Source organism: Pyrus communis, chromosome 1 (assembly GCF_963583255.1).
Source record: "Pyrus communis chromosome 1, drPyrComm1.1, whole genome shotgun sequence".
Taxonomy (NCBI): Eukaryota; Viridiplantae; Streptophyta; class Magnoliopsida; order Rosales; family Rosaceae; genus Pyrus; species Pyrus communis.
The window spans coordinates 15,904,247-15,921,866 of record NC_084803.1 but is presented as its reverse complement, the minus strand read 5'-3'; the positions used below and the strand labels follow the sequence as shown (position 1 = coordinate 15,921,866).

The 17,620-nt window shown below is 38.8% G+C and overlaps 3 protein-coding genes across 6 annotated transcripts; 2 read left to right on the top strand and 1 right to left on the bottom strand.

The window, feature by feature from the left end:
• Window positions 1-101: 101 nt before the first annotated feature.
• LOC137719315 (endoglucanase 2-like) lies at window positions 102-3,705 on the bottom strand. The gene is made up of 6 exons (XM_068458413.1): window positions 3,205-3,705; window positions 2,689-2,972; window positions 1,697-2,134; window positions 1,304-1,451; window positions 881-1,047; window positions 102-789 (listed from the first exon to the last, which is right to left on the bottom strand). Exons 1-6 carry the CDS (start codon window positions 3,437-3,439, stop codon window positions 457-459), a joined length of 1,605 nt encoding a protein of 534 aa, XP_068314514.1. The 5' UTR covers window positions 3,440-3,705; the 3' UTR covers window positions 102-456.
• A 193-nt stretch (window positions 3,706-3,898) lies between these two features.
• Window positions 3,899-7,157, top strand: LOC137738691 (RNA-binding protein involved in heterochromatin assembly dri1). Of its 2 annotated transcripts, none has more exons than XM_068478175.1 (7): window positions 3,899-4,215; window positions 5,136-5,521; window positions 5,608-5,635; window positions 5,789-5,862; window positions 5,987-6,165; window positions 6,478-6,558; window positions 6,842-7,157. In XM_068478175.1, the coding sequence occupies exons 1-7, from the start codon at window positions 4,050-4,052 to the stop codon at window positions 6,888-6,890; spliced, it is 963 nt and encodes a 320-aa protein (XP_068334276.1). In that variant the 5' UTR covers window positions 3,899-4,049; the 3' UTR covers window positions 6,891-7,157. The 2 variants fall into 2 exon arrangements, with proteins under 2 accessions (XP_068334276.1, XP_068334270.1); XM_068478169.1 differs by having other exon boundaries at window positions 5,608-5,668.
• Window positions 7,158-10,055: 2,898 nt separating this feature from the next.
• Window positions 10,056-13,292, top strand: LOC137734336 (RNA demethylase ALKBH9B). 3 transcript variants are annotated; one of them, XR_011068566.1, is made up of 7 exons: window positions 10,056-10,353; window positions 10,531-11,109; window positions 11,655-11,740; window positions 11,922-12,232; window positions 12,369-12,440; window positions 12,542-12,908; window positions 13,036-13,292. XR_011068566.1 is itself a non-coding variant. In XM_068473621.1 (6 exons), exons 1-6 carry the CDS (start codon window positions 10,170-10,172, stop codon window positions 12,840-12,842), a joined length of 1,533 nt encoding a protein of 510 aa, XP_068329722.1. In that variant the 5' UTR covers window positions 10,056-10,169; the 3' UTR covers window positions 12,843-13,292. The 3 variants fall into 3 exon arrangements, 2 of the variants coding, with proteins under 2 accessions (XP_068329722.1, XP_068329728.1); XM_068473621.1 differs by having other exon boundaries at window positions 12,542-13,292; XM_068473627.1 differs by lacking the exons at window positions 12,542-12,908; window positions 13,036-13,292 and having other exon boundaries at window positions 12,369-12,444.
• Window positions 13,293-17,620: the final 4,328 nt, after the last annotated feature.

The following is a 17,620-nucleotide window of genomic DNA, read 5'->3' as shown; positions in this document are numbered from 1 at the left end:
AAAATGAACGAGGGTAAAATTATGTCAAGTGAATTATTCGTACTCGTGACAATTTTTAATCAACAATTAGAAAGAGAACAACATCTAACAGCAATGATAAATCAAGTCACTACTCAATATTTTCACATCAGGGAAATGGGCAAATGCCAGTCTGGTGTTCCTGCTAGCTAAAACCAGCATGAGATCAATCACCTATATCTCCACCTGAATTACTAAAAAGATACCGTACGAGCGCAAACCCGGCGTAACCAAGTTGGCCGGCTAGAGTAGTGTCTTATTTTGCACTCCAATTCGGATCTCCTCCCCTAGTTTGAACTATATTACAATATCACTCGAACATATATAATCAAACCTACATGCTACATATTATACAAAAAGAGGGCCGGCCTTGAGTGTAACCATAAGAAACGACCACCTAGAGCCCCGCATCAAGAGGGGCCACACAAAATCTTGTGTCTATGAGAAAGTCTTAGCCACTGGAGAAGTGGTAACTAAGCCTGATAGGAGTGCCACAATAAGGGCACTATTGTAAGTGCTTGGCTCACCTTGCATTGAATTGTTCCTGGAATCAATGTAGGTCTCATTCATGAATGGGCCACCAACTAGGGCACCAACAGCTACATTTGGGTTGGGATTGGGTGAGTCCAGCCACTTAAACCCGTCTCTGCAGCCGGTTTCTGCATCCACTGGAATTGAAGCTCCCCTGTGGTGAACATATTGAGGGTAGCTGCTTCCGTACCCTACAAGGTAGCTTATCCTCATCGGGTTTTTGCCTAGCACATAATCTGCCTGCAAGGGTTTTTGTTTGCAATTACCTTAGTTTGACGAAAACATGCAAGAAAAATCAACTTATAAATGATGAACTAGCCTCATCGAATACCTGAGAGATGGCAAACTTGCGAAGATCAACAGGATTGTAGGATTTTCCATCGCAATACAGCATTTCGGTTTTAGATGTTAGCATGTAGTCACTATAGAGAATGGCTAAAAATGCTGAAGCCACAGCATGCTGTAGACAGTTCCATTTTATCACCCAAATCAGACCGCCTACATCGCATGACACTCACTCATCAATTTAGTCTTCGCACACACGATGTAACGTGCATGTGTATTCAATTAGCATACATCAAGGGAAAAAAACAGAAAAGAAACGATTGTTTTCCATTAGATAATGAGGCATAAGCTAACATGTTCTGCACTTGGGTTTCTTATAGTCAGGCAACAATGATGAATATATGTGATGAGATTAGTGAGTGCGAAGCTGCTAATTCGTGCGAAATAGTGACAGCAAAACGAATCTTACTGGATGTTCTGCTGGATGTCGCCGTGGGGGAATCGGGTAGAAGTGAACACATGAAAACCTCTGCAGTTTCCCTGTATTCCTGAAGATCAATGTTCTCTGCAGATGACATGTCTTTTGTGCCAAAGAAACTTATCCTAGACATCAGAACCTGCTCCAACATGACACAAATTGTATATATTCTTCAAGAGACTTTTGACAAATAATTTTCGCAACTGGTCGTATATGACTTAAAAATGATTAGAAGCAACTAAATGCTGGTTCACAACCTGTTTTACTTAAACAAAAAGGGCTTAACGTATCTTCAGGATAGTTAACAACAAAAATGCGTAGTTGTAATAGTTAATCTTGGCCTATAAACTACACAATGGTAAAGCATTGTTATATACTATGTACCTGAGTTGCAGCATGCTTGTCATCCCAGCTAAACCAAGACGGACTTCCCCAATTTGCAAACGCTGGCCCGTTCTGTTCGGTTGCATATTTGAAATAGGTTGGGTCTTTAGTTGCATGATAGAGCCAGGTAGCTGCCCATAAGAGTTCGTCTCCATATCCTGTAGAGTTGTAGTAGATTTGCACTTGGGGAATGCTGACACTATAAGCACCTCTATAAGTATCAGCAAAAGAAAACAGCTGCTCGGCGTGCGTGAGGAGCAACTTAGAGTAAGAGGAGTTGATTTTCCTGAACACCAGAGATGCCGATGCCATGGCAGCTGCAGTTTCTGCTGCAACATCTGTTCCTGGGAAGGATGTGTTGATTTGAATCAGAGGCCTTTTCTCTGTCATTACTTCCGGTCTCTGCCAACAGTTGTGATCCAACTCGGGATCACCCACCTTCAATCACATAAAAGTTAACAAATTAACAAAAAAAAAATTGAGAGAAAGAGAGAGAGAGATTAAGAACAAAGCAATCTTATCACATGATGATAGAGATAGACAATTATATACTATCAGTTGTAGGCAAGAAAAATCTGAGAGATTAGGGCACTACTAGGTCACCAAAATTCGTTCACTAAATGATGTTCTTTTACGAAACTTGTATCGCAAGACACACTCTTATATGCCTGACTGTGAATGCGATCAAATTAAGGCAAGAATAAACCTAATGAATTGTCCCCATTCACAATCTAGCAACCCTAGTGTATTCAAACAAGGTACTAACATGATACTAGGAGTAATGTTCTCTAAACAAACTTATATTGCAAGACAGACGTTTTTATGCTGCGATTTGCGAGACTGGTTCTAGACCACAAATTCAGACAATAATCGATCTAATGAATTGTCCCGATTCACAGTCTAACAACTTGAGCATTACCATCCATGTATCGAAGAGTTTATTAGGATATCATTGAAAATTTGAAGTAATTAACCTAAATAATGTAACTAACCTGAACATAAAGCACATTTGGAGAAGCATGTGCATTGATTAGGTAATCAGTGATCCACTTAAGTGAGTCATGGGCATGATCCAACTGCTTCACAGCTTTCATTCGGTCTCCATATTCAAGAATCGCCCAAGACAACACAGTTGCAGTGAAAGCCATGGGAAAGCCAAACTTGATGAGATCACCTGCATCATACAGTCCCTTTGACAAATCCAAATCTTCCTCACTCCCGTCTTGGAGGCCCGAATCCCCTCGCCACAGAATGGGGTTATCCACCAGCTTACCAGCTGCAACAAGAAGAAGAAGTAACACAGGATCATAACATGTTTGGTTTATAACTTACAAATCAAATCAAGGGATCATTGAGACTGTTTCTGCAGAAAGGACAACGTTTTTAAGTTTTTCTGACAAACATAAGCAGAAATATGCTTCTAGTTGACAGAAAACCGCTTTTAGCCTTTCCAGAAGCAGTCCCAAAAAGACCGCAAGACAAGAAACGGAGAATTGGGTTTATGTTACATTTCTGGGCATCGAAGAACTGCATGGAGATCTGAAGAGCTTCGGAGTATTTTGGTTCGATGTGACCCGAGACCCTGCTTGATTTCCAGTGCTTGAAATACTGTACAAGAGTAAGTGAAACCATTGCTGCTAGCAGAGAGAGAGTTAATAACAGAAGTAACCGCCAACACCATCTCTCCGTCTTCGACTTCGATTCTGTGCTGCAATCAGCTTCTTTCCCAGCTTTCAGTTCCATGTTTCACATCCGATTCAAAGCGATAGTTCTCCGAACCATTTTTCTACAAGATCCGAGCTTTTGATCCGTAAATACCTATTCCGATTGTGATTTCCGACCCAGAAGAAGAAAAAAAAGCGGAAAAACAGTCGGTCTTTTGTTTTATTTGATGGATTCAGAGACAGATTGTGTGATGCCGATCGCGACCGGGTGTCTGCGTCGAAGGTGGATAGACGTGGCCGGAGAATGATGCCGTTATGAGCGTCGGGACAACCTTATAAATTGCAAAAAGGGCAGGGGGCGGCTTGTCCGTTGCTTTGAAGGAATTTTGCTTTGTTTGTTGCGCGGGAAAAAAAAAAAAAAAAAAAACACATCACACTTGTGCTGGGCCTATTGGGCCACGACCCTAATCAACTAGTGACGGCCCATATTATCCTGTTTTTTTTCAAGGTCAACTGGACAAGGGCGCGAGAGGTATGAGGTCGCCTGGCAACTCGAGAGTTCCGTAGTCGGTACGATCCCTGCATATCGCTTGCTTGCTCGTCGACCCTCCCAGCTTAGCAGACACACAGATATATAGGCGGAAGACGAAGGAGCGGAGTAAGAGTGAGAACTGTAATCTAATCAAACAATGGCGGAAGGAAGAGAAGGGGATTGGGAGTGCAGTGGATGCAGGAACAGAAACTACGCCTTCAGATCCTTCTGCAATCGCTGCAAGCAGCCTCGCCTTCTCGTCGACACCAAAACCCCCGCCGACTCTAAGTGGCTCCCTCGCATCGGCGATTGGATCTGCACCGGTTAGACCTCACACCCCCTCTCTGTCTCTCTCGCTAACTTTCTCTCTCTAAGATTGCTAGAATTATACTAGGGTTAATTTTGAGTTATGTATGGATATGGGTTTTGAGAGTTGTAGGGTTTAAGGGTATTTATATGGGGGTTTTGATTGAATTGTACTGCACATATAATAATGGTTACTTCAACGGGTTTGGTGTTTCTAGAGATGTAAACAGTCCCCAGTCCTTATTATTCATTAACGGTTAGAAACTTAGAAGCTTATGGCCGTTGATAACCATTTTTCTTTCAGTTTTTAGTTTGCATTGACGGTAATAAGCCTAATTGACATAAAACATCTCACACTCTTCTTTCTTGTTTATAATTGAGAATTAAATCTTGGGGAGTGCTGTCTTCTCAGTTCATTCCAATTACCCATTTTCAGTTTCCTTTTTGTAAGTTGGATTCAAAGGGAAAGACGGTCATTTTACAAATCGTTTATCGGTTTTGTTGAGAGAGAGAGAGGTTGAGTATGGCAGTTAGGGTACATGCTTTGTTTGGTGTATAAGAATATAGGAAAGGAATGAAGTACAACTTTGAAGTTTAATTTCCCAGTTGAACAAATATACGATCTTTTTTCTTTGGGTGCGTTCGATTTCAATTACAGAAAGAGTATCTTACTTGCACATTCTTGCACATTCGTAGCCTAATGACACATTTCCTTGACCTTGTTTATTCACTGTGAATGCATAATTGTTATTGCAGCTTGTATTTTTCTTTGCTTTTCATCTTTTTATCAAGTTGAAAAAAAAATGGTTAGCAACTCGCTATCAATTAGGTTGAGTGGTTTCTGTTTCTTGTATGGGTATTTTGGTGTGGGGTGGACTTGTTGGTGTGCGTACTTGGCTGGATTGTGGGTTGGGTGTGTGTGGCAATGGATCAATAGGTTGCACTAACAACAATTATGCATCAAGAGAAAAGTGCAAAAAGTGCGGGCAACCAAAGGAGGTAGCGGCAATGCCAGCGGTTGCAATCCCCGGAGCTTCTCTCCCAACTTATTCACATTATTTTGCCAGGGCCCAAGGAGGACGGGACCAAAGGATGATGATGGGCAATGGTGCTCCCCCACATTCGCTTCCTCTGAACTGGTCTATACCAGGGGCTGATAAGTTTGGAGTTCAGCCGGCTCCTACTTGGCCTGTAGGTGGAAACCATAATGCTGGACTTCCACATGCAAATTCTACTAATCAGCTTCTTTCAGTTCCAAAAGGATGGCGCAGTGGTGATTGGTTATGCAGTTGCGGTTTCCATAATTATTCGTCTCGAACACAGGTATGATGATGCTACATGAGTATTCGAAGCAAAGAGTTTTCCTTACCTAACTGTTGATTTCTGATCAAACTTTGATTTATCTGCAGTGCAAAAAATGCGATGCTTTTCCACCATGTATGCCCTTTCTTCATCAGCATTGCAATTGTCGTATGATGGATTTATGTTTTAGAAGCACCTGAGCTACAGTTATTGGGTTCCATTATTAAGCACTGGTATCATATTGTAACTCATGCTCATTTATTTCCATTCCTCTTTTTTCATATAAAGCTCTTGGAATGAAGCGATTAGCATCCGAAGAGCTTGTTCATGACTGGGATAACAAGAGACTGAATGTAGGACATGTAAGGATGATCTATCTTTTCTATGGAATTTTAGATTATAAAACTTTATAATATTGTTTCATACAGTATCCTTTGCTTTCTTCCTCTCCTCCTCATTCTCTTATTCTTTTCACTAAATGTGCAGACAGTTGGGCAGCAGCTATCCTATCCTGGATTTGAGCAAGTGGTAGGGACCAGTGGTAACCCTGCAACTGGACCTTACGCTCCTTATCATCCCAATGTAAGCTCAGGTGTGGCTCCGAATTTGCAAGTACCCATGTCATTCACACAGCAAGCAATGACACCTACACTTCTTGGAAAAGGGTGAGTTTGGAATCAGCTTTTCCTTTTACATATGCATGCTTACGTACCACGTTCGGTTGGTTAGATAACAGTTTTGGTCTTTGAGTCTTTGTTATTATATGCATATTTGTTCTTGCAGTGTATTATTCATGTTTATTTAACTATTTTCAGTTTGCTTCCACACCTTTTTAAACGTGGATAATATCCCTAATTAAATATGGCCCCTATAAACGTCGCTTATGATGAGCCTATATTTTTTAGCACAAAATCAGCTATTGTAAGATTAGCTTCTTTGATAAGGATTTTCTTACTTATATTTTATTGACTTCGCAGAGCAAAGCAATGGCGTAATGGGGATTGGATGTGCACAAATTGCAACAATCATAATTATGCATCTCGATTAAACTGCAATAGGTTAGTTTCTAAACTAAGCATTGATTCCTCTTTTGCTTAACATTCGTTACTTCATCCTTTTCCTTGGGTTTTAATCCCAACTTTACCAATGGCATGGTAAACTGTTTTCCCATATGGTATGGAATATATCCTGATGGAGCAGTGAAACCTCTTTCTTGATATATCCTGATGGAACAATAATTTCAAATTTTGTGCATCAATTATGCTCCGAGTTGAGGCGTGTAAATGATCTGCGTTATACGTAGTAATTTGCTCTGAATGTTGGAACCCTTATTATCTGCAGGTGCAAGACTGAAAGAGATCCAACCGCTCAGCCAGTCAACACCATGTAGCCATTCAAATTCATAAAGTTGTATGCTTGGTGCTCATTCAAGTTTTGATTTAGCCTTTCATTTTGTACTATGTTGAGGTGAAGATGAACCTTTTGCTATAAGCGCCGGGTTATCTCACATTATTCCGATAGTATATTGATATTCACTCTAAATCGTTGCACTGCAATAATGTAATTTACAGCTCCGTAGTTTCGTGTCGCAGAGAAAACATGGCTGTGTACGCTTTATTGATCAGTAATATTACATGCTCGAAACTATGTTTTTTCCCTCGAATTTTTTCATTGGATTGTCCAGGAGTGCTAATTTATGCTAACAATAAAGGTGCATGTTTTCTTCGTAATACAAACAATATCGTGGTTGAGGAATTGGACACCAGAATCTCGGATGTAGGGGAATGCTTTTGACTAGTTGAGCTACAGACCTTTCCCTAACGCTAACGATAAATATTTGGTACGTAGAATTGTGAAGTTGTAGATTGTATGTGAACGAAGTCTACTGTAAAATCATCGAAATCAAAACGAGAAGTAGAAAATCTCTGGGAGAAGAGAATGATTGAATCAATCAGGAACCCTTGAGGATGGAAGTGGGAGAGAGAGGAGGTGCATCCAACTGGTACAGGTTAAGAGCTGGTCCAACAAACCTGAAGAGAATCCAAGCCCCAATCACTATGTAAATTGAAGCATAAGCAAACTTATTTAACCAAAACAAAGCACCCTTCTCCCCCACATAAAGCTCCAATGCCTTTTCTCCCAGGCTCATATCCTCCCACTTCTTTGGAGCAGCACTAGCTTGAGCCTTCATGACCCGTCCGCCATCCCTCTCACCGCCCTCCTCTCGCTGCTGCTTCGTCCGCCTTCTCGACCTCTTTTTAAACCGCACTCCCGTGGCATCTGGGGCTGCGACGCTGTTGCCGTCAGTGTCCAGACTGCTAGTGCTGCCACCACCATCACTGCCAGTGGTGTTGTAAACTAGTGTGCTGATTCTGAGAGGCCGGGGACAGGCGGCGGGGGAGAAGATATGGTTATGTTTTGTTGGTGAAGGTTTTTTGAGGGCGAGGTGGGTTGGGGAGGCTGGCGTTGAGCTGAGGAGGTGGAGGAGTTTGGCGTCCATTGTTGTTGAAGTTTGTAGGTGCAGCCAACTCCAAGTGAGTGAGTGGATGGACGTTGCTTTTATCACTTTCTTTATCTTTTCAGTCATTTTCTTCCAATTTGCTTAAAGAATAGTTTGGTTGGGCTTCAACTTCAAGTGGGCCTTAACAAATTCTTTTGATTTCGTTTTAATGCAAGCGATAGAGAACACAACAATGGATCATGTTACTTGCAAAATGCTAAAAGAATTTTAAGGTACTTGGATTATTTGTGCAAATGTTAAGGTATTTTAGTATTTTTATTAATTTATGATGAGTTTTTTTATTTAGTACATCGATATTTTTATACTAAAAAGAGGAGGAGTTCGACTAAATCACATAATGAGTAGCCTAATTTGGTATCGAATTCGCCATCCACGAGAATTGAACTCTCACTTTTAAGTGAAGAAGAATATCACCAAACCGTAATACTGAGTGGTAATTTATGATAAGAGTTATGACTTTTATTTTAACAACTAAGAAAGAAACTTAGGGGTGGCTTGTATACGGTGTTTAGTGGACTTTCAGATCCTCTGTTTTACCTCTCCGTAGCTTCAGAAGCAATCCCAGGAGGCCTTCGTTCTCTGTCGCTGATTAACAAAAAAGAAAGAGGGATATGAACAGATTGAACGTTCAACAATCAATATTTATTACAATAAATGATTAAACTAATAAAAAATCAATAAAAACATTTAATAATTAATTAAAAAACATTTGAAGCTGCTCTCAAATTTGACAGCAATCCCATTTGCTCCCAATTCATGTCATGTCCCATAGGATTTGATATTTCGATTGGAAACAATTAGTGGCTATCCATTTTTAGTGTTATCATTTATGTGAACATTTTGACATCTCATTTGGAGACAAAAGTCACCCTGTATTGAATAAAGATTGTTTATGACTTTTAAAAGTCTAAAATCTTGTAGTATTTAATTATGATCTTTTGGTGAGTCTATAAAAATTCACGTGTATTTAAAATTTTACTGATTTTAAATGATTTTATAAAAAATAAAATAAAAAAGGATTTTGATAGACTTCGTGCTTTTATGGTAAGTTTTGGGTCATTGCAAATCCAACCTAACCCTAAAAATTTGATGGATTTCATTTCTCCCACTTAGAATGATATACTCCACCACCCACCATAATACAATGATTATCACTACCATATCTTTCACCATCGTATGGCCACTACCACTTACCATGACCATCCCAACTGCTCCTACCGCTACCACTGTCACTATCGTTGCCACCATGCCACTAGCATAAGCATCATCTCGATCACCACCACCACAAAACCTGTCACAACAATCACCACTATCTGACAACCTCCTACAACAACCTTTTTACACCAACACCATGACCGACGCCTCTACGACCACAATCTTAAATACCTTAACATTTCCACTATCACCATCTTAGCAACAATGATCGCATGACATTTCTACTACCATCGTTGCCACCACCACCTCAGAATCAGCATTTCAAATAATGAAAATTTGAAAATAGAAATGCATGTTAATAAAATTTTCCATGATAATCCACCTAATTCTATTTGAATCCTTGAAAAAAGTCTCACAAGCTCCATTAAAATCCATGTAGAATTCCATTAAAATCTATATAGAAACCAAGTAAACTCTCTCAAAATCCATCTATTCATCTCTATGAAAATTCATAAAACTCTATAAAACAAAATACATGACATTTCAAATTAATCAAACATTATAATATGTAATCACTAATATAATTAATCAAACAACATTGCAAGTAATCACTAAGATAAAAACGAACGAGTTTCTCATCTAATTTTCTTGTACATATCTTTTTTTTCCTAATTAATAGATTAAATAAATTAGAAGGATTAAACACCGATCAGGGACTCACAGAGGATTTCAAATTCCAAATCCTACCCGGATGGATCCAACTTTTTCCCCACCCCTTTAAATACCAAAACTACCCCTCCACCATCACCATAATTACTACCCCCTTCCGAAGGTTTTATAGTCACAAAAAAAAAAAAAGGGTTTTGTCCAACCCGCTATATATCCTCTGTCTGTCTTTAACTCCAAGCAAAAATCCATCAGAAAAAATAGACTCCAAGCAAAAACATCCACTCACCGAGTCAACTCGCCGGAACAACCCAGCCCCACAAGTTCATGACTGACGACACCTCCGATAACTACCGGGTCGAACCGGTCGACCCGGTCCTCGTCCGTTATCATCCCTCGGAGCTCCAAATCGCCTCGGAGTTTCTCACCACCTGGCTCCCCTTTCTCACCAGAGATCTCTGCCAGCACTGTTCCGCCAAACTCACCGATCGCGTCCGCTCTCTCGGCCCAGGTACGAATTCTTTCACTTTCTGTTTGTTTCCTGGGAAAATTTAGGGCTAGAAAGTGTGTAGAAAGTAAAAAAGGTCTCTATCTTTATGCTGTACTGTACACAGATAAATTGAATTTTGAATTTTGAATTTGTGTTTCGGCATACCCTTATTGGGATTTTGTGATATGGGAATTGTAGAACTTGGTGGCGATTCCATACCTGTTAACCCGGATGAGAATTCGAGTGATTTGAAACCGGAGAGCAAGGAGTTGCAGGTGGGTAGTGATAATGATATTGGTGAAGATAATCATGATGATGACACAAGTTCACTAGGTTGGAAAGACGGAGCTCAGGGGCTATCGGAGCCCGACCCTGAAGCTTCTAAAAGTGGATTGTGTCCTGAATCCCCCTTATTAGAGACTCCAATCCCTCGGATGTCATGGGCCGATATGGCACAGGAAGATGAGCTGGAGGAGGAGGAAGAGGAGGAAGAGGAAGAGTGCGAATTGAATAAGCGGGTGGTGAATGTGAATGACACGACTGGAGAGTTGAGGATTACAAAGTCTACATTGTCCAGGGAGCAGAGGGAACACATTAGGTTCATGAATGTTAAGAGGAAGAAAGATTATATTTGTTTGGAGAGGGTTAATGGGAAATTGGTTAACATTCTCGATGGGCTTGAGCTCCACACCGGTATCTTCAGTGCAGCGGAACAGAAGAGGATTGTTGATTATGTTTATGAGCTTCAAGAGATGGGCTGGAAGGGTGAATTAAAAGGTTAGTTCTTTGCTTTTGGAATGCCAATACAGTGCTGGATCTTCGTGTTGATATTGCTTCTTGTTTACATACATGAGGTATATATATCTGTAATGTTTCCAATAACATGTTTATCTATTTACAATGACTTGAGACATAGGCTTTATGGTAACCCTTTTATTGCCTAGCTAGAATGTAAGTTGTCTGGAATGCACATAATGTGTTTGGTTTTCTTTTATGAATTTACATCTATTGTGTTCCTCAGATTTATTTTGTAATCGGTTTAGTTGTAAGTTGCCAAAGAACTTTTCAGTGGTATGTATATGCCAACTTTAAGATTCCCCGTCTTTTCTTGTTGAGTTGTAAGTTATATTTTATTATACTGAAAATATGCAAAATCTATTATTTAGCTCAAACTTGTTTTTGTGTGAGTTAATTCTGTTACATGGAACTTACTAAAGTGTTTTTGGATTTTCTAGTTGCATTCTATTGTATTGATGTTTATTTATTTCTTATTAGGATAGGTATTATACCACTTTGGATAACCTATTCTGGAATTCTTGCAGCACGTACGTATACAGCACCTCAAAAGTGGATGAGGGGCAAGGGACGAGTAACCATTCAGTTCGGCTGTTGCTACAATTATGCAGTGGTTTGCCTTTTTGCTATGGCATTTAGATTTAATTTCAATTTATTATTTGACTAACATTTGGTAGAAATCAGCTACATTATTATTCTAGTGGGCATAATTTCTGAACTTTGCTCAAAGGAACTATATGTCCTACTGATTTTAATGTGTTGCACTTGCATCTGTTGTGCTATGTTGGTTGCAGGATAAGTATGGTAATCCACCTGGTATCCTCCGCGATGATGTTGTTGATCCCATACCTAATCTTTTCAAGGTGATCATTAGGAGGCTGGTAAAATGGCATGTGCTTCCCCCGACCTGTGTACCTGATAGTTGCATCGTCAATGTATATGATGAAGGGGACTGTATACCTCCACATGTTGACAACCATGATTTTGTTCGACCTTTCTGCACCGTGTCCTTTCTTAGTGAGTGCAACATAGTTTTTGGGTCAAACTTAAAGATCATTGGTCCTGGCGAGTTTGAAGGTTCATTTGCCATTCCCTTGCCAGTTGGGTAAGTATCCCATCCAGATTTGTCCCTGCACATTCTCTGCCCTTGTTTAGATTCTACCTATTGCTTGTCATTACATCTATGTATTTTGATATATGCATCAACCGTTTTACTTAATAGTCAGCATTTTTCCATGCAGATCTGTTCTGGTTTTAAACGGAAGGGGGGCTGATGTAGCTAAGCATTGTGTGCCTGCAGTTCCTACAAAACGGTAAGAGTTAAAACTCTGCAATATAATTTTGTCTTTTTGTGGTTGCTTGTATTAATTATTTGTCTTCAGGATATTTACCTGCTCGTTATTGTATATCGTAGGATATCAATCACATTTAGAAGAATGGATGAAACCAAACGGCCGAATGGTTATGTTCCAGAACCTGATCTACAGGGTATTCAACCACTCTCCTTTGAACAGGACAAGAAAACTAGATTAAATTCACCTAGGAGCGAACGTGGAATGAGGAGGCAGCCAATTAGAAGAGCGGGTAACTCCGAAATTAGGGGATCTGCTGACAGACGTGAGTTCCACTCAGCGCCCCGCGACTCGGGATGGAGTCGACGTGGATCCGGAAATAGGTGGAACCGGGGAAGGGCCAATGTGAATTTTGAGAGCTAGTTGATGATGGCTAACTTTGTTGCCAGTACAAGTGTTGCTGTTGGCCCCTTCCAACCTTTCCTCAAGGTTCTTGCACTTAATTTCTGAAAGAGATATGGAAACATATTGATTGGATTTGTTACATCTACTTTAGGCATGTCAACTGTGCTTTGGTTTATCCTTTAACAAAAGCAATATGCCTGTTTAAGTATAGATGGAAGTTCAGACTCATGCGGCGAAGGCAGTGGACATAAATGCAACTTGCTGGAATGCCACCGCAGTTCTCGTGGGATTGTTTTTCTATAGCTTATAAGGCTCATCGCGTAGCGCTATCGGCTTTGTGAGTTTAAAGCATATGGGTGAGTTGTACTATATAGTGGATAAATCAACTTGAAGCTGGTTGGTTGTAGCATATTGCTGCTCATATGTCCCAGTAATTGGATTGCAATCTATTGAGTGTGGTATTGTATCCTTCCTCGGTTTTACGTTTGTGAACCGGATTTCTTTATGCATGCTCAAGTTTACTAGTATTTGAACGTCCAGAATTTCTGGCCGGTTTCAGCCGTATATTTGCATTGTTGAGACGAGAATGAAATGCAGATTGGTAAATTGGTATTTGTTGGAATAAGACCACAGTATCGGTGTTGATTTACTTTTTCCTTCTCTCTTTTCGTTACAGACGCTGTTGGTATAGTAAATTTGTATTTACTTTTTCCTTCTCTACATTTACAAAGAATGCCTTTCTTCATATTTCATACTCCCTTCGGCCATGATTTCGAGTTCTCATCTCCATTACAACGCGGTGCAAATAATTTTACGAGTTGTTATTAACATTCTAAAAAAGTCGTTACTTGGAAAATATGAGAGGGTAGACAATCAACCTCCCATTTTACATACCCTGCTTCTTTTTCATTCTTTTTAACTTCCAATACACGCATGTACTATCTTTTATAATATTAATCACGTAAAACACTGCATTTACTATCATAAAAATTGGTGTTTATATTACTACTCAAGTACTATCGCCTTATACAAATAGTTTTTTATCACAGTAGTGAAAATGTGTTGAGTTTTGCATGACGTAATGAGTTCAAATTTCATCAGTGACTAATTTAACATCTAAGTTAACAAAATTTGACCCCAAAAAAAAAAAATATATATATATATATAGCGTTATAGTTGTTTCCAAACATTCTATGCATAGATGTTTTTTTTTTTTTTAATTTATTAACAAATGTCATCAATGTAATTTTAAGTCATGAGGTCCTCCAACAAAGTAAAATTTCACTAATCGTGGGATTTATGTAGCTTTTCATCCTACCATAATATGGCTCGAGGTGTATATTCAACCTTATATATTTGAGGATTGTATACATTAATAGTACATACATATGATATGATATGATTTGATTGTATGTTGGGTTAGATCTAACACATTTACCCCACAAAATCTGTATGGCATTAATTCTACTCTTTCGTTTTTTCTCGATCAACCGGGACTCAAGTTCAAACTTTGAAATTTCTGGTCCTCCTCCTGCCATTTAGAGTTAGTCAAACCACAAGACCTCATTATATTAAAGGATGTATTATCCACATACTTCATTTATTTTTCACACATTTATCTTAATTTTCAATTAGATTGAATGAATTAAAAAAGAAATAAATATGGGGATACTACCACCGTATATTTATTTCTTAATAAAAAAAAGAAAATTGAAATCGCCTCAACACAGAGAGGTTTGAACGTAACAGTGTCTGATGCTGTGGTCCAATAAAACCACAAATACTCAATTTACATGCCAAATCGATTATATATATATATATGCGTGGGGTCCACTCTAGCTTTCATGGTCCCATACCTACTACCCTAGTGTTCTGTAGAAACAAAGCATATTAAACCACATGAAAAGGTAAACTGCGCTAAGCTGCCATCAAACTTCAGAAGCTCTAGCATGCAGTAGCAGCCTGTGTACCTAGCCAGGCAGCTACTACGCAAATAGCATTCATATAATAAGTGAGAGATTCTAACTATTCTAAGCAAGTCTCTTGGCTTGCATATATTCAACATAGTAAAAAAATAAATAAAAAAAAGTATTTAAAATGAAATGCACTATTGCACTTATTTGTATATGATTTTGTAGTGTACATGCATCGGTGTATACATCTACAAATATCTATATTTGTTTGAATCTTGACTGTTGGATTATTAATTATACATCTAAATCTCCATTCATCAGATACTTAGACCGGAGTACAATATAATTTTGGTATATATATGGATCCTTATTATGAATGAATACTTCAAGGACAAGAATATGAATTAAGAGAGAAACTTGTGGCTAGGGTTTAGTCTAGAACTGTAGTTGCAAGTCTTTGTCTTAGACTTAAAAAAAGGAATAAAAAAGAGAATGAGACTACTTACTATAGCAGTCTAGAGAGAGAGAGAGAGAGAGAGAGATCTGGGGTGATATTATTGAGATGTATCTTGAGAGAGATATGGGAAGAAAATGACATCCGAAGATGATTACCCGAAAGAAAAGGGAGTGTACTCACAGCGGCTATGCACAGCACACTAAGGCCAGTCAATTATTAGGTAAGCAGTTCAGAATTTTGGATAACAAGGGGGACAGATATACAACTTCACTGGTAAATCAAGTCTAAAAGTTGATCATCAAAGAATTGCAAGACTGACTATCTCCTCCTCCTATTGGCTTCGGCTAATTGGAGAGAGAGAGAAAGAGAGAGAGGCTCAGAGTCCTAAACCCTCCATGTAAATGCATGATAAGGAAAGGAAATCTCATGATGATAGTACTGTCAAAATCAAACATATTATGCAATCTGTAAAAATTGAAATGTGAGAGAGACGGAGGAGGAAGAGAGATAGGCATGTACAACGTCAGTAAGGATTACTGAGAAAGGGACTGGGACTGGTTGAATTCAAGAAAGAATGCTTCAATTTGGCCAAAATATTGTGTAAAATTCATCAAAAAAGAAAAGTTGTGTGTAAAAGGATAAAATATGTAAACTTGCTTCTTGTTGGTTTGTAAAGTGTTGGACTTCTTAAATAACATACGATTAGCTTGAACAAGTTCAAACTAGTGAACCAAGGAAAAAAGGAGATGCAGTACTAACATCAATACAAGCTCTCATAGGTTACCAATGTGATAGATTAAGGGTTCGATTTCTATCAATATAACTATAAAGACGTACAAGTTAAGTGTAAAACTAATGCTTCCATTTGCCCATTTGGCCAAAAGTTTAGAAAGGAGAAAGATGTAGAGTTTCTTCTTGTTGGGTTGTAAAGTATTGAAAACTTTCTAATAAAATGAGAATGAATGACAAGATTACAATAGTTATCCAATGAAAAAAGAGAGAGATGCAACTGTCTCCTTAATTTTCTGTTGGTCTTTAATGATCTCATAGTCGTGTTAATATCAATACAAGTTCCCATAAGTTAGCAATATATAGATTTAGGGCTCGATCTCTGCCAAGGTGACTATTAACACGCACAAGTTCTTGCTAGCTCAGACAAGAATGTTAATGAAAGCCACTAGGGTTGGTGAGGGTGGGTAGGGTACATGTTTAAGGTTTATGGCATTAGCTAGGGTTATAAGTCTACTGAATTAGGCTATTAATTCACATAAAACGCAGTTGAGGTTTATGGGATTAGGGTTAGTCTCTTATTTGCAAAGCAAAGATGCATGGGATTAACGAGGAATGTTGATATGAATTATGTATTAGGATATAAGACCCAGTTGGGGTTAGGGTTCATATCGTATAGAGTGTGGTACATTGCGTGTGCATGTGAGAATTATAGAGAGAGGATGGTAGAAACAAAGCGGCAGTGGCAAAGAATGATGAAGCTTTTGATGATGATCCTAGAGACTGAGACATGCATGCATGCATGAGAGAGCTCCAGAAACCATGACACACACCATACTTAATGCTTTGGCATTTATTTTGAAACGCGTGCTCCGTAGCATAAAGGACTATACAGACATGATGACACCACTGAATTCTTTCGTTCTTTTGCACTTTACTCCTTGATATTTGCTCTATCATCCGCATCTCATATCTCTCCCTCCATCTCTGTACAGAAATAGGATCATCACTTCCTACACTTGTGCTTGTGCAACACTCTTTTAATTAATAAGGTTTCTTTCATAGTTAAGGTATGTTTATAACAGTAACGTTTTTAGGGTTTGCATGATTAAATTCTAGTTGGTTAATTTTGTTCAATAAGTTATTATGTTAGAGCTATGAAGTATAATTTTTTACTTATCGTGTTTTCTACAACATTACTAAGTTTGTTTTATTTGATTGTGCTTCATGAGATTTGAACTCAGTCACATGTCATTTTCCAACAATAGGCACTACAAGAGGCCCCCAAATATTGTGTCGCCCCCTATACCTTGTTTTCGTCACCAAAAGTATATGCAACGAATTAGGATCTCATCCAAGTAGATCATTTTTCCTTACTAGACCAAATGATCAGAGTGAGCAAAATACTGCAAACTGTGCAACCGCAAAAAAAAAAATTGCAAACAGCAGGTTAGTGATATGTACATAATTTTCATTCTAGGGTTTATGCTTTTAAAAAATAAGTTAAATTTTGCATAACCAGGCACATCTTCAATTATCCATAGAAATAGCAAGATTGTACCTGAACAGTTAACAAGACACGAATTCGCACAAAAAATTGCGTTGTTTAGTTGAAGCGTATCGGTTCGGGTTGATAACAGTTGTACCCACTCAGTACAAGAGCTAAGATAACAGTTGGGTTCAGGTCAAAACTAACA